The sequence below is a fragment of the Nerophis lumbriciformis genome, linkage group LG02 (genome assembly GCF_033978685.3).
Source record: "Nerophis lumbriciformis linkage group LG02, RoL_Nlum_v2.1, whole genome shotgun sequence".
Classification (NCBI taxonomy): Eukaryota; Metazoa; Chordata; class Actinopteri; order Syngnathiformes; family Syngnathidae; genus Nerophis; species Nerophis lumbriciformis.
This window is the reverse complement of record NC_084549.2, coordinates 71,223,778-71,248,335: the sequence shown is the minus strand read 5'-3', so window position 1 is coordinate 71,248,335 and position 24,558 is coordinate 71,223,778. Positions and strand designations below refer to the sequence as shown.

At 35.0% G+C, this 24,558-nt stretch overlaps 1 protein-coding gene across 4 annotated transcripts in view; it reads left to right on the top strand.

Moving 5' to 3' along the window:
* Positions 1-123: 123 nt before the first annotated feature.
* ebf3b (EBF transcription factor 3b) overlaps positions 124-24,558 on the top strand; it is a 353,021-nt gene continuing 328,586 nt past the window's right edge. For all 4 annotated transcript variants that reach the window (XM_061968091.1, XM_061968075.2, XM_061968083.1 and 1 more), the window contains exons 1-6: positions 124-842; positions 1,026-1,182; positions 1,300-1,363; positions 1,495-1,550; positions 2,511-2,584; positions 9,423-9,491. In XM_061968091.1, the coding sequence (XP_061824075.1) occupies positions 712-842; positions 1,026-1,182; positions 1,300-1,363; positions 1,495-1,550; positions 2,511-2,584; positions 9,423-9,491 (551 nt within the window). In that variant the 5' untranslated portion in view covers positions 124-711. The remainder of the gene's footprint in view (positions 843-1,025; positions 1,183-1,299; positions 1,364-1,494; positions 1,551-2,510; positions 2,585-9,422; positions 9,492-24,558) is intronic.

Here is a 24,558-nt window from a genome sequence, read left to right as displayed (position 1 = left end):
GGGGGCTTACCGCGTCACGCCTCCATATATGGTCAAAGCCCCGCCCCGTGGCCCCTGCCGCGTCATCCGGTGACGTCGCCCCTCCCGTGGGTTTAGAGTTTTGGCTCCCGGGAAAGAGTGCAGTCCTCGGGGAAAGAGGGCTTAGTTTTGCATGTTCCCATCCAGCGTGCGCGACGCGAACAGGGGCCCCCTTTCTCCACCTCTCCTCTCCTCTCGCGTGTACGTGGAACACCTTCCACTGGTGAGCAGCCTGCCTTCCGTGCGTGTTCTCGTCTCGCTGCGCTGCCGCCGGAGCACAAGAAGAAGACGAAGAAGAAGAAGCATCTTTTCACGCGAGGGTTCTATTTTTTTTTAAAAAACAAACTCCTGAAGGTTTCGGACGGCGGTTCTTCGGGGATGTGTCCGCTTTGAGAGCAGCGCCACCCCGCACAAATAAGTCATTTTTACCCCCAAATATAACAACCTCCCCCCAAAAAAAACAAAAAAAAAAAACAATTGTGTGGATATTTTGTCTTAATAACTTAAGTCGAGCACTTTTGAGACTTGGACGGAGCGAAAGCGGGAGAGCCGACCTGTGGACTTTGCGCCGCCCCCGACACTCGCCCTCTTCTCGCCCTGAAGGATAGCAGCGCGCCCGGTGTGGTGGACCCTTTCCTGTACCCGCCACCTCCGCTCTTCTTCGCGCAGGAGGCTCCCGCACATTTGTCCTCAATGTTTGGGATTCAGGAGACGATACCGCGGGGCGGGACCACCATGAAGGAGGAACCGCTCGGTGGGCTCAACTCGGTCCGCTCATGGATGCACACGGCCGGGGTGGTGGACGCCAACACGGCCGCCCAAAGGTACCCCCCCCCCGGCGCGGCTCACCTCCGGCCATCATTCATTATTATTTCTTAATTCACTCATTTTTTTTTTTTTTTACAAAATTGTCACTAAATAAAAAAAAACATTTTAATTTATTTTTGCTCCAGTTTTTTTTTTTTTTTTTTTTTTAACCGAGGTGTTCTCCCCTTCTCTCCCCGCAGCGGAGTCGGCCTGGCCCGGGCACACTACGAGAAGCAGCCCCCTTCCAACCTCCGGAAGTCCAATTTTTTCCACTTTGTTCTGGCCCTCTATGACAGACAGGGACAGCCGGTGGAGATCGAGAGGACGGCTTTTGTCGACTTTGTGGAGAAAGAAAAAGTAAGACAACGACTCATCTCTTCTTTTAAAGACAAATAATAACAACGCACTTTTTGGAAATGAACAATTTTCATTTAATTTCCCACATCTTAATGCTTTTATTTTTATTTTTTGCAGGAGCCAACCAGTGAAAAAACTAACAATGGGATACATTACAAACTACAGTTATTGTACAGCAATGGTAAGTCTGATTAATAAACCCACCATTAAATACCAATTATGGCGTGTTTATATTTCTCAACAACACCCAAGCACGTGCCCTATTATTTACTGTCATCCGCATTAATGTCATTATTGTCTCTTTTCACGCAGGCGTCAGAACAGAACAGGATCTTTACATTCGGTTAATCGATTCCATGACAAAGCAGGTAAGTTGCAAAACACGCGTGTTATACTAATTATAATTGTATTACTACTTATAATAATAATAAGATTAAAGTGCATTAATTTATAGTATATAAACCTGCAGGAGAGTCACTTTGTCCAACATTTCTTGCAAAAGGCTAAGAGGTCAAATATGGATTTTTGGAATTATTTACATTAAAACATGCGTTTTATTCCAATCGCACTTATAAATGCATCAACATTTATTTTTTTTACCAGACTATAATACACAAAATGTTGATGAATGATGATATATTTTGTTATATGTTTAAATAGAGCGGTCACAGCATTCCTGCGCCAATGATCCGAGTCAATGACGCAGAACAAGCAATTTATGGATTTGTGTTTCCTCGGCCACATAAATCAAAGCAATGGGGATAATCACCCCGTGGAAAGAAAAGAAAAAAATACAATTTAAAGCTTCTAAATGTGACACTTTAAAAAAAAAAAAAAAAATACAATTTTAAAGAAAATATAGGTGTGAATATGGAGTCTCTTTAGAAAGGGATGCTGGAGGCTGAGGATGCTGAGGAGGAGGAGGGATGGAGCGCTGATAGCTCCACGCCATCTGTTTCAGCCAATGCTCAAAAATTACTCAACCGTGCCGCCAGACACGCGCTTTTTATCCACGGGGAGAGGGGAGAAAAAAAAAAAAGAAAAAAAAAAGATCATTGTTAGCGGCTCAAAAAATAAACAACAGATTGCCCATTAACACTTTTTCCCCCAAATATCCCCAGATTAAAAGCATATTGATGACACTTCCATTGGAGCTCAATCCCCCCCCCCCCCTCTGTCGGCCCGCCTGTCTTAAGTGGATTAATAGGGGACGGGCGTAATTAGGAAATTGTGGGAAATACGACATTTTATTAGAATATACGCACAAGTAATTAATTTAAATAAAAAAAAAAATAAATAAAAAAAATGCTCTTAATTCTCCCCCCCAGGCCATCATCTACGAGGGCCAGGACAAGAACCCAGAGATGTGCAGAGTTCTTCTCACGCATGAAATCATGTGCAGGTATGATCTTATTTAGCATGTTTTATATTTATACTTTTTATTTTTTATTTTTTATTGTTATTATTATTGATGGGCGGTTTTGCGCGCGCAGCCGCCGCCGCCGCCGCGCTTGATTCCATCTGTCAGCAGTGATCAGCCAGCCTTTTAGCGCCATTTAAGCACATAAATCGCAGCCTCTCACGTTGCGCTGCCATTCAAGCGGTGTCACCGATACCCGGCGTGGGGAAGAAACGCCTTTTGTTGTTATTGTCGAGCCCCCCCGCGGCGTGGCACCCACAGCTCTGTGAGCATTGAATTCGGATACTCGTCGGTTAAACACCCCCCACCCCCACCTCGTCTCCTCCACTCCTTCCTCTTTTGTTGTTGTTGTTGTTGTTGTTGTTGTTGTTTCAACGAGTCGTGCAAAGTGCATCATATGCGAGTGATTTGCACCTTACACCCCCCCCCACCCCACTCCCCTCCCCACCCCACTCTCCACGCATCACTCACGCTCAATTTGTACGTGCATCCATCACTCTGTGACACCTTGAATATGCTCCCTGCTCTGCTGCCACAGCCTAATAATAATAACAACAATAATAATAATAATAATGCATCGATCACATTATTTTGTTTGTGCTTGCACAGTTTGACAGGTGTTACGGTAATTTAATATTGTTGTGCTTGAGTGACATCTGCGATACTGAGAATATTTGACTATGTGCACAGTGCTGCATCATCATCATTATTATTATTATTATTATTATTCATAATAATATTAATTGGCTTACACGGTTATTAGTCCCTCCATGATGCACTTTTTTCATTATTAATGCCTATTAATAATAATAGTAATAATAATAATGCATCATCACGTTATTTTTTTATTGCCTATTAATAATAATAATAATAATGCATCGATCACATTATTTTCTTTTGTGCTTGCACAGTTTGACAGGTGTTACGGTAATTTAATATTGTCGTGCTTGATTGACATCTGCAATACTGAGAATATTTGACTATTTACGCAATGCTGCATCATCATCAATATTATTATTATTATCATCATTCATAATAATATTAATTGGCTTACACGGTTATTAGTCCCTTTATGATGCACTTTTTTCATTATTATTGCCTATTAAAAATAATAATAATAATGCATCGATCACATTATTTTCTTTTGTGCTTGCACAGTTTGACAGGTGTTACGGTAATTTAATATTGTTGTGCTTGATTGACATCTGCAATACTGAGAATATTTGACTATTTGCGCAGTGCCGCATCATCATCATTATTATTATTATCATTCATAATAATATTAATAGGCTTACTCAGTTATTCGTCCCTCTATGATGCACTTTTTTCATTATTATTGCCTATTAATAATAATAATAACAATAATGACCACTTTTTGTTTGTGCTTGCACAGTTTGACAGGTGTTACGGTAATTTAATATTGTTGTGCTTGATTGACATCTGCAATACTGAGAATATTTGACTATTTACGCAATGCTGCATCATCATCATTATTATTATTATTATTATTATTCATAATAATATTAATTGGCTTACACGGTTATTAGTCCCTTTATGATGCACTTTTTTCATTATTAATGCCTACTAATAATAATAGTAAGGCATCGATCACATTATTTTCTTTTGTGCTTGCACAGTTTGACAGGTGTTACGGTAATTTAATATTGTTGTGCTTGATTGACATCTGCAATACTGAGAATATTTGACTATTTACGCAATGCTGCATCATCATAATTATTATTATTATTATCATTCATAATAATATTAATAGGCTTACATGGTTATTAGACCCTGTATGATGCACTTTTTTCATTATTATTGCCTATTAATAATAATAATAACAATAATGACCACTTTTTATTTGTGCTTGCACAGTTTGACAGGTGTTACGGTAATTTAATATTGTTGTGCTTGATTGACATCTGCAATACTGAGAATATTTGACTATTTACGCAAAGCTGCATCATCATCATTATTATTATTATTATCATTCATAATAATATTAATAGGCTTACTCAGTTATGATGCACTTTTTTCATTATTATTGCCTATTAATAATAATAATAATAACAATAATGACCACTTTTTATTTGTGCTTGCACAGTTTGACAGGTGTTACGGTAATTTAATATTGTTGTGCTTGATTGACATCTGCAATACTGAGAATATTTGACTATTAGCACAGTGCTGCATCATCATTATTATTATCATTCATAATAATATTAATTGGCTTACACGGTTATTAGTCCCTCTATGATGCACTTTTTTCATTATTATTGCCTATTAATAATAATAATAATAATGCACCGATCACTTGTTGTTTGTGCTTGCACAGTTTGACCCGGTATTACGGTATTTTAATATCGTTGTGCATATACTGAGAATACGTGACGTATTTTGGCTATCAACACAATGCCGCATCGTCATCGTCATTATTATTATTAATAGTCGTAAGAATATTAATACTGTGCACTCGCATAATCACTTTAATTATGAAAATACTCATTATTCGGGTTGTGGCTTGCAGCGCATCACACCGAGCTGTTCCTAATATTTAATTGGCTTACACGGTTATTAGTCCCTCTATGATGCACTTTTTTCATTATTATTGCTTATTAATAATAATAATAATAATAATGCACCGATCACATCGTTTTTTTTGTGCTTGCACAGTTTGACAGGTGTTACGGTAATTTAATATTGTTGTGCATGATTAACATCTGCAATACTGAGCATATTTGACGTATTTTGGCTATTTACACAGTGCCGCATCATCATTATTATTGTTATTATTCATAATAATATTTATACTGTGCGCTCGGATCATCACTTTCAACACTTTAATTATAAACATGTTAATTATTCTGGCTGTTCCTAATATTTAATTGGCATACACGGTTATTAGTCCCTCTATGATGCACTTTTTTCATCATTATTACTTATTAATAATAATAATGATACGCATATAAGCGCTATTACCATTCAGAATGAAGTGTTGATGTTGATTATTTTTTTTAAGTATTTTATTTGGCTTGTGTCCCTGTTCTGCGTCGTTACATTCATATTAATATACGCTCTCTTAGATGACCACATGGCCTGAAATACAATAGAAAACTGGTGTTAAAAATGCAAAAAATATTATTATTAATGCTGAGAGCTTTTTTTTTGTTTTTAGATATTTTATTTGGCTTGTGTCCCTGTTTTGCGTCTTTATAGTCATATTAATATTTGCTCTCTTGGATGACCACATGTCAATAGATACAATAGCAAAACTGTAAGAAATGCACAAAATATTATTATTAATGTGTTTGTACTTATCAAGTAATTAATGAAATTATTTTGCAATTTAATTATTCTGTTTCATCATTATTATTATTATTGATAATAATATTGCCATATATGCATCACAAAAGTAATGCAAAAACAACAGAAAAATTATGTAAAATGCTAAATTTCCACGCTTAATTTATGAAATATGTGTGTTACTGTAAAATTGTGTGCAAATGGCCCAAAAAAAAAAAAAAGATGTAATGGAGCTCCACAATAATAAATATACTGTTGATTTAATATCATTATCTTTGTAAAGGGAAGTATTAAAAAGGACTAGTATTATATTTTTGGCCGTAAAAAAGTGATCAGATAAGACAACAATAAGAGCAAAGTCATCCCACGACCAATAAGTATTGCTGCTGTAAATCAGACTTGATTTTTTTTTAAAAGAGTGCGCGCTCGACCGACAATATCTTCGCACAAATCTTTGTTTGTCTTCCTGCAGCATATGGCGTAAATCAAACTTATTCTCATGTGTTTTCATTTCAAATGGAAGCCCGGATGATGAATTTGTTTATTTCTGCAGCTTTCTTTTTTTTTTTTTTTAATTCATGTCCAAATCAAAGGATGTGAAAGGCAGCTCGCTGGAAGCCCTGGATTGAGAGAGAAAGTGGGAAGAGTGGGGGTGTATGAGTGGGGGGGGGGGGGGGGGGCTGAAACATGTGGTGGAAGATAGATTAGTGCTTTTTGAGGCCATAATTGATAAATGCCTTGCAGAAATATTGGTTGAGGGTGGCACCTTGCATCTCCCTCAGAAATAGCAGCTTGGCAATTAGAGGTAAACAAAAGCTGAAGCTGTGAAAAGTGACTCCCTTGCCTCCCCCCCCTTCGCCCCCCCCCTTTTCCATATTCCCCGCGCCCCTCCCCTTGCGGCGCTATAAGCCAAACAACACAACATGTTGTTTTTAGACATTTTTTTTTTGCATCAATGGAAGGGCTATAGCGTGGTGGTCGATAAAGAGCGTTGTTACCTCTGCCGAGGGTACCTTCTTATTGGCCCTTTGCTCGTCGGTTAGCGGGGATATTAGTCCTTTTTTGGGGGGATGTTCACGAGTTGGTGAGGGGCTGGGTGGAGGAAAAAGGCCGGAAATGATTGTGCACATTGAGAGTTTGTATACAGCTTCCATTTCCTAATAAATAACCCCCAAATCTCACCTCATAGCAGACCTGGGCAAAATACGGCCTGCGGGCCACATGTGGCCTATTAAGATTTTCAATCTGGCCCGCCGGACATTCAACATAATTTTTTTTAGACCTTTAACATCAAAAGTGTATTTGCCATTATGATGTGCAGTGTTGTTTTTAAATGAGCGTAAGTCTTGAACTATAGAAAGTATTTCAATGGTTGAAATGTGTTAGGAACAGATGTAGAAGCAGATTTTTACAACAAATGTCTGCATAAAAGTGATAATATATCATATTGTAGGTGTTTATTGCACTTTGCATTCATATTTTGCTGTTTGTTACGTTTATGTTGTGTTTTGCTTGACTGTAAAATATACACAACTATCAAGGAGCTGGTCTGAGAAGTAAAATATGTTCATATGTTGTCAATATTCAGTGTTTTATTGTTCATAGTTAATATTGCAAATCCCACGTAAACGGGGAGTGACGTTCATATGTTGTTAATATTCAGTGTTTTATTGGTCATAGTTAATATTGTAAATCCCACGTAAAAGAGGAGCGACGTTCATAGGTTGTTAATATTCAGTGTTTTATTGTTCATAGTTAATATTGTAAATCCCACGTAAAAGAGAAGCGACCTTCATAAGTTGTTAATATTCAGTGTTTTATTGTTCATAGTTAATATTGTTGCTACCATGTAAAAGAGGAGCGATGTTCATATGTTGTTAATATTCGGTGTTTTATTGTTCATAGTTAATATTGTTGACGCCACGTAAAAGAGGAACAATGTTCACACGTTGTTAATGTTCAGTGTTTTATTGTTCATAGTTAATATCGTAAATCCCATGTAAAAGAGGAGCAATGTGTATATGTTAATATTCATTGTTTTGTTGTTCATAGTTAATATTGCAAATCCCACGTAAACGGGGAGTGACGTTCATATGTTGTTAATATTCAGGGTTTTATTGTTCATAGTTAATATTGTAAATCCCACGTAAAAGAGAAGTGACCTTCATAAGTTGTTAATATTCAGTGTTTTATTGTTCATAGTTAATATTGTTGATACCACGTAAAAGAGGAGCGGCGTTCATATGTTGTTAATATTCGGTGTTTTATTGTTCATAGTTAATATTGTTGACGCCACGTAAAAGAGGAACAATGTTCACACGTTGTTAATGTTCAGTGTTTTATTGTTCATAGTTAATATCGTAAATCCCATGTAAAAGAGGAGCAATGTGTATATGTTAATATTCATTGTTTTGTTGTTCATAGTTAATATTGCAAATCCCACGTAAACGGGGAGCGACGTTCATATGTTGTTAATATTCAGTGTTTTATTGTTCATAGTTAATATTGTAAATCCCACGTAAAAGAGGAGTGACCTTCATAAGTTGTTAATATTCAGTGTTTTATTGTTCTTAGTTAATATTTTAAATTCCATGTGAAAGAGGAGCGACGTTCATACGTTGTTAATATTCAGTGTTTTATTGTTCATAGTTAATATTGTAAATCCCACGTAAAAGAGGAGTGACCTTCATAAGTTGTTAATATTCAGTGTTTTATTGTTCATAGTTAATATTTAAAATTCCATGTGAAAGAGGAGCGACGTTCATATGTTGTTAATATTCAGTGTTTTATTGGTCATAGTTAATATTGTAAATCCCACGTAAAAGAGGAGCGACGTTCATACGTTGTTAATGTTCAGTGTTTTATTGTTCATCATTAATATTGTAAATCCCACGTAAAAGAGGAGCGATGTTCATATGTTGTTTATATTCAGTGTTTTATTGTTCATAGTTAATATTGTAAATCCCACGTAAAAGAGGAGCGACGTTCATATGTTGTTGATATTCAGTGTTTTATTGTTCATAAATAATATTGTAAATCCCACGTAAAAGAGGAGCGATGTTCATATGTTGTTAATATTCATTGTTTTATTGTTCATAGTAAATATTGTAAATCCCACGTAAAAGAGGAGCGACGTTCATATAATCTTAATATTCAGTGTTTTATTGTTCATAGTTAATATTGTAAATCCCATTTACTTTATTCTCATGTACATTTTGGGTGTCCCATTCAGTAAAAAACTGTAAAATTCCATTCCGGTTTTTTTTGAGGTGGTTTGTCATAACTTTTTTACAACTCTATCAGACATTGTGACTTTTGTTGTTCGAAAAAAAGGGAGCCAAACACAGATTTTTACAGCTAAATGTGTATATATAATTTACACACACATACACATTGGTCCCCCCCGGACACTTTTTTTTCCCCTCAATGTGGCCCCCCCAGTAAAAAATATTTGCCTTACAGCAACGTAGCCTCGTTATGACTTCTTAACGAAGACGTTGTGTTTGTGTCCCGACAGCCGATGCTGCGACAAGAAAAGCTGCGGCAACAGGAACGAGACCCCGTCAGACCCGGTGATCATCGACAGGTAAGGCCTCATCTCGCTTGCTTTGAGGGGGTGGGAGTCAAACGATTGACTAAACGGGCAGACTGTACGGAACAAATGATCCCCCCCCCCCAAACCCCCCCTTCCCTCCCTTGACGGTGCCAGACGGGCCGGTTTGTGTGGCTCCGTACTTCCAGAGAGGAGCTCTGGGCGTGCGAGTGGCTGAGGGGGGTCTTTCCCAGCTACACCTGTGCGTCGAGGGGGCGGTCAACCACCTGGATGGGTGCAGGTGGTTCACTCGCTGGAGGATCATGCTGGGAATAGAGCTAATTAGCTTGGGTAGCTTCCTGTTTACTTGGTGAACCCCCCCCCCCTCCCTTTTTTGTTGTTGTGTTGATGCTCAGTCACAGTGCAGCTGCTTGGTTTGTTTGTTCGCACGAAAAAACCACAACCAAAGCGAGGTGTTTAGAATGTGGTGCAGGTCTGGATAAAGGTGCTTGATCCAGCATGTGTTCCCTTTCTTACAGTATTGTAGAAAAAAAAAAAAAAAAAAAAGTGGAAAAGTGCTCAAAATGTGAGTTACTGAATATTTCTGACAAAAACACCAGCAGGTGGCGCTCTTATTAAACATGACTAGTTTTGGATTGACTAGAAACTTCCTGAAAGGCAGCTGTGAACAATGTGACCCTACTACTAAATGGCCGTATCTGTATCGGGACAAGCGGTAGCAAATCTGGATAAAGGTGCATGATCCAGCATGTGTTCCCTTTCTTACAGTATTGTAAAAAAAAAAAAAAAAAAAAAAAAAAAGGTGTGGAAAAGTGCTCAAAATGTGAGTTACTGAACATTTCTGACAAAAAACACCAGCAGGTGGCGCTCTTATTAAACATGACTAGTTCTGGATTGACTAGAAACTTCCTGAAAGGAAGCTGTGAACAATTTCACCCTACTAATAATTGGCCGTATCTGTATCGGGACAAGCGGTAGCAAATCTGGATAAGGGTGCTTGATCAAGGATGTGTTCCCTTTCTTACAGTATTGTAAAAAAAAAAAAAAAAAAAAAAAAAGGTGTGGAAAAGTGCTCAAAATGTGAGTTACTGAACATTTCCGACAAAAAACACCAGCAGGTGGCGCTCTTATTAAACATGACTAGTTCTGGATTGACTAGAAACTTCCTTAAAGTGTGCAAAATCTGACCCTACTACTAATTGTGTCTGTATCGGGACAAGCGGTAGCAAATCTGGATAAAGGTGCTTGATCAAGGATGTGTTCCCTTTCTTACAGTATTGTAATTTTATTTTATTTTTTTAAGTCACATTTCCTGACAAAAGGGGTGTAAAGTGCTCAAAACACGCACCCTTGGTGAGTTACTGAACATTTCTGACAAAAAACACCAGCAGGTGGCGCTCTTTTTAAACATGACTAGTTTTGGATTGACTAGAAACTTCCTTAAAGTGTGCAAAATCTGACCCTACTACTAATTGTGTCTGTATCGGGACAAGCGGTAGCAAATCTGGATAAAGGTGCTTGATCAAGGATGTGTTCCCTTTCTTACAGTATTGTAAATTTTTTTTTTTAAATAGTCAAATTTCCTGACAAAAGGGGTGTAAAGTGCTCAAAACACGCACCCTTGATGAGTTACTGAACATTTCCGACAAAAAACACCAGCAGGTGGCGCTCTTTTTAAACCTGACTAGTTTTGGATTGACTAGAAACTTCCTTAAAGTGTGCAAAATCTGACCCTACTACTAATTGTGTCTGTATCGGGACAAGCGGTAGCAAATCAGGATAAAGGTGCTTGATCAAGGATGTGTTCCCTTTCTTACAGTATTGTAATTTTTTTTTTTTTAAATAGTCAAATTTCCTGACAAAAGGGGTGTAAAGTGCTCAAAACACGCACCCTTGGTGAGTTACTTAACATTTCTGACAAAAAACACCAGCAGGTGGCGCTCTTATTAAACATGACTAGTTCTGGATTGACTAGAAACTTCCTTAAAGTGTGCAAAATCTGACCCTACTACTAATTGTGTCTGTATCGGGACAAGCGGTAGCAAATCTGGATAAAGGTGCTTGATCAAGGATGTGTTCCCTTTCTTACAGTATTGTAATTTTTTTTTTTTAAATAGTCACATTTCCTGACAAAAGGGGTGTAAAGTGCTCAAAACACGCACCCTCGATGAGTTACTGAACATTTCCGACAAAAAACACCAGCAGGTGGCGCTCTTATTAAACCTGACTAGTTTTGGATTGACTAGAAACTTCCTTAAAGTGTGCAAAATCTGACCCTACTACTAATTGTGTCTGTATCGGGACAAGCGGTAGCAAATCTGGACAAAGGTGCTTGATCAAGGATGTGTTTGTTCCCTTTCTTACAGTATTGTAAAAATTTTTTTAAAAATAGTCAAATTTCCTGACAAAAGGGGTGTAAAGTGCTCAAAACACGCACCCTTGGTGAGTTACTGAACATTTCCGACAAAAAACACCAGCAGGTGGCGCTCTTTTTAAACCTGACTAGTTTTGGATTGACTAGAAACTTCCTTAAAGTGTGCAAAATCTGACCCTACTACTAATTGTGTCTGTATCGGGACAAGCGGTAGCAAATCTGGATAAAGGTGCTTGATCAAGGATGTGTTCCCTTTCTTACAATATTGTAAAACATTTTTTAAAAATAGTCAAATTTCCTGACAAAAGGGGTGTAAAGTGCTCAAAACACGCACCCTTGATGAGTTACTGAACATTTCCGACAAAAAACACCAGCAGGTGGCGCTCTTATTAAACATGACTAGTTCTGGATTGACTAGAAACTTCCTGAAAGGCAGCTGTGAACAATTTCACCCTACTAATAATTGGCCGTATCTGTATCGGGACAAGCGGTAGCAAATCTGGATAAAGGTGCTTGATCAAGGATGTGTTCCCTTTCTTACAGTATTGTAATTATTATTTTTTTAAATAGTCAAATTTCCTGACAAAAGGGGTGTAAAGTGCTCAAAACACGCACCCTTAATGAGTTACTGAACATTTCCGACAAAAAACACCAGCAGGTGGCGCTCTTATTAAACATGACTAGTTCTGGATTGGCTAGAAACTTCCTGAAAGGAAGCTGTGAACAATTTCACCCTACTAATAATTGGCCGTATCTGTATCGGGACAAGCGGTAGCAAATCTGGATAAAGGTGCATGATCAAGCATGTGTTCCCTTTCTTACAGTATTGTAAAAAAAAAATTAAAAATAGTCAAATTTCCTGACAAAAGGGGTGTAAAGTGCTCAAAACACGCACCCTTGATGAGTTACTGAACATTTCTGACAAAAAACACCAGCAGGTGGCGCTCTTTTTAAACCTGACTAGTTTTGGATTGACTAGAAACTTCCTTAAAGTGTGCAAAATCTGACCCTACTACTAATTGTGTCTGTATCGGGACAAGCGGTAGCAAATCTGGATAAAGGTGCTTGATCCAGCATGTGTTCCCTTTCTTACAGTATTGTAAAAAAAAACAAAAAAAACAAGGGGTGCAAAAGTGCTCAAAATGTGAGTTACTGAACATTTCCGACAAAAACACCAGCAGGTGGCGCTCTTATTAAACATGACTAGTTTTGGATTGACTAGAAACTTCCTGAAAGGCAGCTGTGAACAATTTCACCCTACTAATAATTGGCCGTATCTGTATCGGGACAAGCGGTAGCAAATCTGGATAAAGGTGCTTGATCAAGGATGTGTTCCCTTTCTTACAGTATTGTAATTTTATTTTTTTTAAATAGTCAAATTTCCTGACAAAAGGGGTGTAAAGTGCTCAAAACACGCACCCTTGATGAGTTACTGAACATTTCCGACAAAAAACACCAGCAGGTGGCGCTCTTTTTAAACCTGACTAGTTTTGGATTGACTAGAAACTTCCTTAAAGTGTGCAAAATCTGACCCTACTACTAATTGTGTCTGTATCGGGACAAGCGGTAGCAAATCTGGATAAAGGTGCTTGATCCAGGATGTGTTCCCTTTCTTACAGTATTGTAAAAAAAAACAAAAAAAACAAGGGGTGCAAAAGTGCTCAAAATGTGAGTTACTGAACATTTCCGACAAAAACACCAGCAGGTGGCGCTCTTATTAAACATGACTAGTTCTGGATTGACTAGAAACTTCCTGAAAGGCAGCTGTGAACAATTTCACCCTACTAATAATTGGCCGTATCTGTATCGGGACAAGCGGTAGCAAATCTGGATAAAGGTGCTTGATCAAGGATGTGTTCCCTTTCTTACAGTATTGTAATTTTTTTTTTTTTAAATAGTCAAATTTCCTGACAAAAGGGGTGTAAAGTGCTCAAAACACGCACCCTTGATGAGTTACTGAACATTTCCGACAAAAAACACCAGCAGGTGGCGCTCTTATTAAACATGACTAGTTTTGGATTGACTAGAAACTTCCTTAAAGTGTGCAAAATGTGACCCTCTGTATCGGGACAAGCGGTAGCAAATGTATTACACGAGTCCTCCACAACAACCAGCAGGGGGCGCCACTAAATATAGTGTTCACTTCAGTTTTATGTGCAACATGCATACGATTACAACGGAATGCATCGCACATTTCCAGCTGTGTCATGACAGCACGGAAAAGGAGTAGAAAGAAGCAGAGCTTATTTAATCCTACGCCTTTTCATAGCGTAGCAACTTTATCCCATTTCCTTCTTCTCTGTAACACAACAATGAATAAATAAATTATTAATAAACCATATAGTAAACAAATATGAAATACATAAACATTGTCTCAAAAAAACAACAAAGTTGATGATGATTGTTGTTGTGAGTACTTAGTGAAGACTAGTTTGAGCAGTGTGTTAAAGTGGATCATACCAGTAGTCAACTAGTTTGAGCAGTGTGTTAGAGTGGATCATATCAGTAGTCAACTAGTTTGAGCAGTGTGTTAGAGTGGATCATATCAGTAGTCAACTAGTTTGAGCAGTGTGTTAGAGTGGATCATATCAGTAGTCAACTAGTACTAGTTTGAGCAGTGTGTTAGAGTGGATCATATCAGTAGTCAACTAGTTTGAGCAGTGTGTTAGAGTGGATCATATCAGTAGTCAACTAGTTTGAGCAGTGTGTTAGAGTGGATCATATCAGTAGTCAACTAGTACTAGTTTGAGCAGTGTGTTAGAGTGGATCATACCAGTAGTCAACTAGTTTGAGCAGTGTGTTAGAGTGGATCATATCAGTAGTCAGCTAGTTGTAGCAGTGTGTTAAAGTGGATCATATCAGTAGTCAACTAGTTTGAGCAGTGTGTTAGAGTGGATCATATCAGTAGTCAACTAGTTTGAGCAGTGTGTTAGAGTGGATCATATCAGTAGTCAACTAGTTTGAGCAGTGTGTTAAAGTGGATCATATCAGTAGTCAACTAGTTTGAGCAGTGTGTTAAAGTGGATCATATCAGTAGTCAACTAGTTGTAGCAGTGTGTTAAAGTGGATCATATCAGTCGTCAACTAGTTTGAGCAGTGTGTTAGAGTGGATCATATCAGTAGTCAACTAGTTTGAGCAGTGTGTTAGAGTGGATCATATCAGTAGTCAACTAGTTTGAGCAGTGTGTTAAAGTGGATCATATCAGTAGTCAACTAGTTTGAGTAGTGTGTTAAAGTGGATCATATCAGTAGTCAACTAGTTTGAGCAGTGTGTTAGAGTGGATCATATCAGTAGTCAACTAGTTTGAGTAGTGTGTTAGAGTGGATCATACCAGTAGTCAACTAGTTTGAGTAGTGTGTTAGAGTGGATCATATCAGTAGTCAACTAGTTTGAGCAGTGTGTTAGAGTGGATCATACCAGTAGTCAACTAGTTTGAGCAGTGTGTTAAAGTGGATCATATCAGTCGTCAACTAGCACCACAGCACACATTCTATAGGCTTAAGTGGCGACTATTTAGTGCTACCCTTGAGCAACAGCTTCTCTCTTTAAGCTAAATGGAATGGAACGCTAATTAACGTCATCGCTAACTCCCACTATTTACCGTTTTGACTTTTTTTTTTTGTTGCACAATACTGCAAGTTTCCCTTCAGTGACGCATCTGAGCAGGTGGACTATTAGCTGGAGATCACAGGTGTCAAACTCCATTTCATTGAGGGCCACATCGCAGTTATGGTTGTCCTCGGAGGGCCGATTTGAACAATGAGTAATATATGAATATATATATATATATATATATATATATATATATATATATATATATATATATATATATATATATATATATATATATATATATATATATATATATGTATATATAAAATACATTAGCACTTTTTTACATAAGCTGCAAAAATACAAATTTAAATTTTACTTTAAAAACTGACAACTCAGTCACTGGAATTTTACAGTAAAAACAGAGTTTTTTTGGAATAAATGGAATGGAGGAATGAAGAAACAATACCACTGTTTTTAGTTTTTATTTTTTTAACCGTAAAATCTTGGTTTTTTTTACTGTTTTTTTGTTTGATTTTTAACGTTTTAGTGCATGGTCCCCAAGCTACAACCCGTTGGCCGAATACGGCCCACCAGCGTCCAAAATCCGACCCGTGGGAAGTCCCAAGATAAAAAAATAAATACAATTAAATATTTTTAATATTTATGCGACAAAAATATACTATTTATGTGACTTTGTGTACAAAAATATGCTTTTTATGTGACTTTATGTACAAAAATATACTATTTATGTAACTTTTTGTACAAACATATACTATGCATGTGACTTTATGTACAAAAATATACTTTTTATGTGACTTTATGTACAAAAATATACTATTTATGTAACTTTTTGTACAAAAAAAATACTATTTATGTGACTTTGTGTAGAAAAATATACTATTTATGTGACTTTGTGTAGAAAAATATACTATTTATGTGACTATGTAAAAATATATACTAGTATGTGACTTTATGTACAACAATATACTGTTTATGTAACTTTTTGTACAAAAATATACTATTTATGTGACTTTGTGTACAAAAATATGCTTTTTATGTGACTTTATGTACAAAAATATACTATTTATGTAACTTTTTGTACAAACATATACTATTTATGTGACTTTGTGTACAAAAATATACTTTTTTATGTGACTTTATGTACAAAAATATACTATTTATGTAACTTTTTGTACAAAAATATACTATTTATGTGACTTTGTGTACAAAAATATACTATGTAAAAATATATACTAGCATGTGACTTTATGTAAAAAAATATACTATTTATGTAACTTTTTGTACAAAAATATACTATTTATGTGACTTTGTGTACAAAAATATACTATTTATGTGACTATGTAAAAATATATACTAGTATGTGACTTTATGTACAAAAATATACTATTTATGTAACTTTTTGTACAAAAATATACTATTTATGTGACTATGTAAAAATATACTATTTATGTGACTATGTAAAAATATATACTAGTATGTGACTTTATGTACAAAAATATACTATTTATGTAACTTTTTGTACAAAAATATACTATTTATGTGACTTTGTGTACAAAAATATACTATTTATGTGACTATGTAAAAATATATACTAGTATGTGACTTTATGTACAAAAATATACTATTTATGTGACTTTATGTACAAAAATATACTATTTATGTGACTTTGTGTACAAAAATATGCTTTTTATGTGACTTTATGTACAAAAATATACTATTTATGTAACTTTTTGTACAAACATATACTATTTATGTGACTTTGTGTACAAAAATATACTTTTTATGTGACTTTATGTACAAAATATACTATTTATGTAACTTTTTGTACAAAAATATACTATTTATGTGACTTTGTGTACAAAAATATACTATGTAAAAAAATATACTAGTATGTGACTTTATGTACAAAAATATACTATTTATGTAGCTTTTTGTACAAAAATATACTATTTATGTGACTTTGTGTACAAAAATATACTATTTATGCGACTATGTAAAAATATATACTAGTATGTGACTTTATGTACAAAAATATACTATTTATGTTACTTTTTGTACAAAAATATACCATTTATGTGACTTTATGTACAAAATATACTATTTATGTAACTTTTTGTACAAAAATATACTATTTATGTGACTTTGTGGACAAAAATATACTATTTATGTGACTATGTAAAATATATATACTAGTATGTGACTTTATGTACAAAAATATACTATTTATGTTACTTTTTGTACAAACATATACTATTTATGTGACTTTGTGTACAAAAATATACTTTTTATGTGACTTTATGTACAAAAATATACTATTTATGTAACTTTTTGTACAAACATATACTATTTATGTGACTTTGTGTACAAAAATATACTATTTATGTGACTATGTAAAAATATATACTAGTATGTGACTTTATGTACAAAAATATACTATTTATGTAACTTTTCGTACAAAAATATACTTTTTATGTGACTTTGTGTACAAAAATATACTAGTATGCGACTTTATGTACAAAAATATACTATTTATGTAATTTTTTGTACAAAAACATACTATTTATATGACTTTATGTACAAAATATACTATTTATGTAACTTTTTGTACAAAAATATACTTTTTATGTGACTTTTTGTACAAAAAATATACTATTTATGTGACTTTGTGTACAAAAATATACTATTTATGTGACTATGTACAAAAATATACTATTTATGTGACTTTTCGTACAAAAATATACTATTTATGTGTTCAAAATCCTACTCTTTACCCAACAACTTTTTGTACACAATCGTACTATTTCTTCCACAACAAATTATACTATTTACAGTCTACACAATTTAAATAATAATTTGTTTTGAAATCATAAGTCAAGCAGATATTTAAGCACAGTATTTGTCTTTATTTTAACCCAAAAAAATGTTTTTGGAATACATGATAATATAATATTTAGATTTTGATAATATTGACTTTTAAAAGATACGTAATTGCATGCAGTACATGACTTTTCAGGTCGAAAAGGGAAAGAACAAATATATTTAGTAAGAAAAGTTTATTAATGCATATTATTTCAAGGCCTTGAGTTTGACACCTCTCCTCTATATCCAATTTTTTTTTTTTTTTTTTTTTTTTTTTTTTCAATTGTTTGCACCTCGAGGGAAGTTGACCGTCCCACTGCCTCTAAAGTGGGCGAGCGAGCGCTCGGCATTGATGTGACTTTCCCGGAAGAAGAGTCCAGGCTGCATGTGTGCATACAAGAGGTGAGGGTGGGGGTTATCTGAATGTAACTCTCACCGCGTGCTGGGGAGAGACAGCAATGCTAATGTTTGACTAGGCGGAATGACTGTTTGCTTAGCGCAGAATGCCTGCTATCTGACAGAGGGGACAACTCTCTTATTAGTAATCAAATAGGGCTGAGCAGTTGTTGCTGCCACTCCACTCCAGCCGCTTCTCATGCATCCGGAAGTAGGAGCCGGCTGCCCTGGGAGCCTGGATGGATTACCGCAGCTACTGCTGTCTGCGGGCTAACACACACACACACACACACACACACACACACACACACACACACACACACACACACACACACACACACACGCACACGCACACACACACACACACTTGTATTTATGACCTTCTGGAGACCGCCAAAAAATGCCTACCTCTTTAGGATCACCCTTTCTAGATATATAAAGATGTGTATTTACAACATTAATAATATATACATACTATGTAAATATAAAAAAGCTTGTTGTGAAAAATGAGTTGGAATTTCACATGAAAAAGGTCACAGTTTCACAAGAAAAGCTTTAAATTTTGGCGTTATTATAATAAAAGTCGGAATTTTACTCAACGCAAGTCAAACGTTTACAAGAAAAACTGAACATTTGAGCAATATTATGATAAAAGTTGGAATTGTACTCAATAACAGTCGCAGTTTTACAAGAACAGCTTAAAATTTGGGCAATTTTACGAAAACAGTCGTAATTTTACTCGACAAAAGTCACAATTTTATCAGAAAACTTTAAAATGTTGGCAATTTTATGAAGAGTCGTAATTTTACTCGACAAAAGTCACAATTTTATTAAAAAAAAACGTTAAAATTTTGGCAATATTATAATGACAATTGGAATTTTATGTGGCAAAATGATGGCAAAAGTCATAATTTAACTCAAAAAATGCCACTATTTCACAAGAACAACAAAATAATTGGCAATATTGTGATAAAAGTCGGAATTGTACTCAATAACAGTCGCAGTTTTACAAGAACAGCTTCAAATGTTGGCAATTTTACGAAAACATTCGTAATTTTACTCGACAAAAGTCACAATTTTATCAGAAATTTTTAAAATGTTGGCAATTTTATGAAAAGTCGTAATTTTACTCGACAAAAGTCACAATTTTATAAAAAAAAAACGTAAAAATTTTGGCAATATTATGATGATAATTGGAATTTTATGTGGCAAAATGATGACAAAAGTCATAATTTAACTCAAAAAATGCCACTTTTTCACAAGAACAACAAAACAATTGGCAATATTGTGATAAAAGTCGGAATTGTACTCAATAACAGTCGCAGTTTTACAAGAACAGCTTCAAATGTTGGCAATTTTACGAAAACAGTCGTAATTTTACTCGACAAAAGTCACAATTTTATCAGAAAACTTTAAAATGTTGGCAATTTTATGAAGAGTCGTAATTTTACTCGACAAAAGTCACAATTTTATAAAAAACCGTTAAAATTTTGGCAATATTATAATAATAATTGGAATTTTACGTGGCAAAATGATGACAAAAGTCATAATTTAACTCAAAAAATGCCACTATTTCACAAGAACAACAAAAAAATTGGCAATATTGTGATAAAAGTCGGAATTGTACTCAATAACAGTCGCAGTTTTACAAGAACAGCTTCAAATGTTGGCAATTTTACGAAAACAGTCGTAATTTTACTCGACAAAAGTCACAATTTTATCAGAAAACTTTAAAATGTTGGCAATTTTATGAAGAGTCGTAATTTTACTCGACAAAAGTCACAATTTTATAAAAAAACGTAAAAATTTTGGCAATATTATAATAATAATTGGAATTTTACGTGGCAAAATGATGAGAAAAGTCATAATTTAACTAAACAATGCCACTTTTTCACAAGAACAACAAAATAATTGGCAATATTGTGATAAAAGTCGGAATTGTACTCAATAACAGTCGCAGTTTTACAAGAACAGCTTCAAATGTTGGCAATTTTACGAAAACATTCGTAATTTTACTCGACAAAAGTCACAATTTTATCAGAAATTTTTAAAATGTTGGCAATTTTATGAAAAGTCGTAATTTTACTCGACAAAAGTCACAATTTTATAAAAAAAAACGTTAAAATTTTGGCAATATTATAATGATAATTGGAATTTTATGTGGCAAAATGATGACAAAAGTCATAATTTAACTCAAAAAATGCCACTTTTTCACAAGAACAACAAAACAATTGGCAATATTGTGATAAAAGTCGGAATTGTACTCAATAACAGTCGCAGTTTTACAAGAACAGCTTCAAATGTTGGCAATTTTACCAAAACAGTCGTAATTTTACTCGACATAAGTCACAATTTTATAAGAATATTTTAAAATAATGGCAATTTTATGAAAATATTCGTAATTTTAATTTTACTCGACATAAGTCACAATTTTATAAGAATATTTTAAAATAATGGCAATTTTATGAAAATATTCGTAATTTTACTCGACAAAAGTCACAATTTTATAAAAAAAAACGTTAAAATTTTGGCAATATTATAATAATAATTGGAATTTTACGTGGCAAAATGATGACAAAAGTCATAATTTAACTCAAAAAATGCCACTATTTCACAAGAACAACAAAAAAATTGGCAATGTTGTGATAAAAGTCGGAATTGTACTCAATAACAGTCACAGTTTTACAAGAACAGCTTCAAATGTTGGCAATTTTACCAAAACAGTCGTAATTTTACTCGACATAAGTCACAACTTTACAAGAATATTTTAAAATAATGGCAATTTTATGAAAATATTCGTAATTTTACTCGACAAAAGTCACACCTTTATAAGAAAACGTTAAACATTTTGGCAATATTATAATAATAATCTGAATTTTATTTGTCAAAATGAGGACCAAAGTCATAATTTTACTCAAAAAATGCCACTATTTCACAAGAAAAACAAAAAAATTGGCAATGTTGTAATAAAGTTGGAATTGTACTCAATAATAGTCGCAATTTTACAAGAACAGCTTCCAATTTTGTTAGTTTTACGAAAACAGTCGTAATTTTCCCCGACAAAAGTCACAATTTTATAAGAAAACTTTAAAATGTTGGCAATTTTATGAAAAGTCGTAATTTTACTCGACAAAAGTCACAATTTTATAAGAAACCGTTAAAATGTTGGCAATATTATAACTTGTTCACACCTCCTTATATGGACGCTACTTTTCCTTCTTGATGTTTACTTTTGTATGCACATTAAATCAACCGAAAAAAAATCCTGACTTTGGAGCAATGTTCACAGACTCTAGTATTTGGCTCTCTATTAGATGCAATGGTTTCCCGTATTGGGACCATGATTTATGTCCTAACTTGTTCACACCTCCTCATACGGAAGCTACTTTTCCTTCTTGATGTTTACTTTTGCATGCACATTAAATCAACCAAAAAAAAATACTGACTTTGGAGCAATGTTCACGGACTCTAGTATTTGGCTCTCTATTAGATGCAATGGTTTGATTTATGTCCTAACTTGTTCACACCTCCTCATATGGACGCTACTTTTCCTTCTTGATGTTTACTTTTGTATGCACATTAAATCAACCAAAAAAAAATCCTGACTTTGGAGCAATGTTCACGGACTCTAGTATTTGGCTCTCTATTAGATGCAATGGTTTGATTTATGTCCTAACTTGTTCACACCTCCTCATATGGACGCTACTTTTCTTTCTTGATGTTTACTTTTGTATGCACATTAAATCAACCCAAAAAAAAATCCTGACTTTGGAGCAATGTTCACGGACTCTAGTATTTGGCTCTCTATTAGATGCAATGGTTTGATTTATGTCCTAACTTGTTCACACCTCCTCATATGGAAGCTACTTTTCCTTCTTGATGTTTACTTTTGTATGCACATTAAATCAACCCCAAAAAAAATCCTGACTTTGGAGCAATGTTCACGGACTCTAGTATTTGGCTCTCTATTAGATGCAATGGTTTGATTTATGTCCTAACTTGTTCACACCTCCTCATATGGAAGCTACTTTTCCTTCTTGATGTTTACTTTTGTATGCACATTAAATCAACCCCAAAAAAGATCCTGACTTTGGAGCAATGTTCACGGACTCTAGTATTTGGCTCTCTATTAGATGCAATGGTTTGATTTATGTCCTAACTTGTTCACACCTCCTCATATGGACGCTACTTTTCCTTGTTGACGTCTCGAGAAGGGTAGAAATACAAGCACACACACACACACACACACACACACACACACACACACACATAGAGGGATGCTGCATGTGTGTTGTTGTTGTTGTTGCTTTCATGTTGGCTTTGTGTCATTGTCCTCCAATCTGCGGGACCAAACGTGTAACTGAAGTTGGGGCGGAGGGATCGGAGTGGTGGGTGGAAGGAGCAGAGGGCTAAGGTAGGCTCCGGCGGGCTCGGGTGTTCATTGTGAGGAGTCTGAATAGGAGTGGAGTATCCTTTCCGTCGCACAATGAGCGCCTCTGTTGGAACACAAAAGCATATGTTCCTCATTAGACCCTCCCATTGTCTCCGTGGCGTAACTATGAGCCTGTCAGAGCGCCGACCCTCGCAGGTTCCCAGTGACCGCGGGGGTGGAGGCTTGTAAAAAAAAAAAAAAAAAAAAAAGGCCGGTCACTGGTTTTTTCCCCTCTTTTTACACCGCCGTGTAAAATTATTATTATTCGGCTGTTCCTGCACTCGTGCGTGTTTTACTGCCACTCTGTGTTACATCTGTCGCCTTCTCACTGGCGTCATTACCACGCACACCTGTGGTACTGGACCAGTGGCATTACCACACACACCTGTGTGTGTGTGTGTGTGTGCACACTTCCACTGGACCAGTGCAATTACGGCGTGGAAGACCAACACTAATGACCCCCCCGACCCTAAAAGTTAAGCACCTGGGATGAGATTGTAGGTAGAAGTGGCATCGCAGCTGCACAGGCCTGTGATGATGTCATCATCTATCGTGCTAACATGCTAAAAATGTGTTTAGTCACAACATCATGTTGGCAAGTCATACACAACATTGTTGCTCATGTTTGTACACAATCAATGCAATGTCCATGCTTCAAGCTTTTGTCAATGAACTAATTACAGTTGTGTATAAAATATATCATCCTACCTCTATTATGATTGTACAAAATCCTTTAATCAACATTTTGTTCTAAATTTTGACTGTTTGTGCCACGTTTTGTACAAAAATAGTCATTGATGCAACTTTATGTATAAAATCATACTATATACACCACAAATTATTGTATGAAATCCTAATATTTACATGACAACCTTTTGTAAACAAACTATTTATGTGACTTTGTGTACAAAATCCTAATATTTACGTGACAATTTTTTTTTTTGCAAAACTACACTATTTATGTGACTTTTTGGTCAAAAATAAATTATTTATGCAACTTTATGTATAAAATCCTACTATATATATACCACAACTTTTTGTATGAAATCCTAATATTTGACAACTTTTTGCAACTTTGTGCACATCTTACTATTTACGTGACAACCTTTTGTACAAAAACAAACTGTAACTTTTTGTACAAAATGCTAATATTTACGCTACTATGTTTTGTACAAAAATATACTATTTATGTGACTTTTTTTTTACAAAAATATTCTATTTATGTGACTTTTTTTTACAAAAATATACTATTTATGTGACTTTTTGTACAAAAATATACTGTTTATGTGACTTTTTATACAAAATTATACTATTTATGTGACTTTGTGTACAAAATCCTAATATTTACGCGACCATTTTTTATACAAAAATACACTATTTATGTGACTTTTTGTACAAAAATATACTATTTATGTGATTTTTTGTACAAAAATATATTATTTATGTGACTTTTTATACAAAA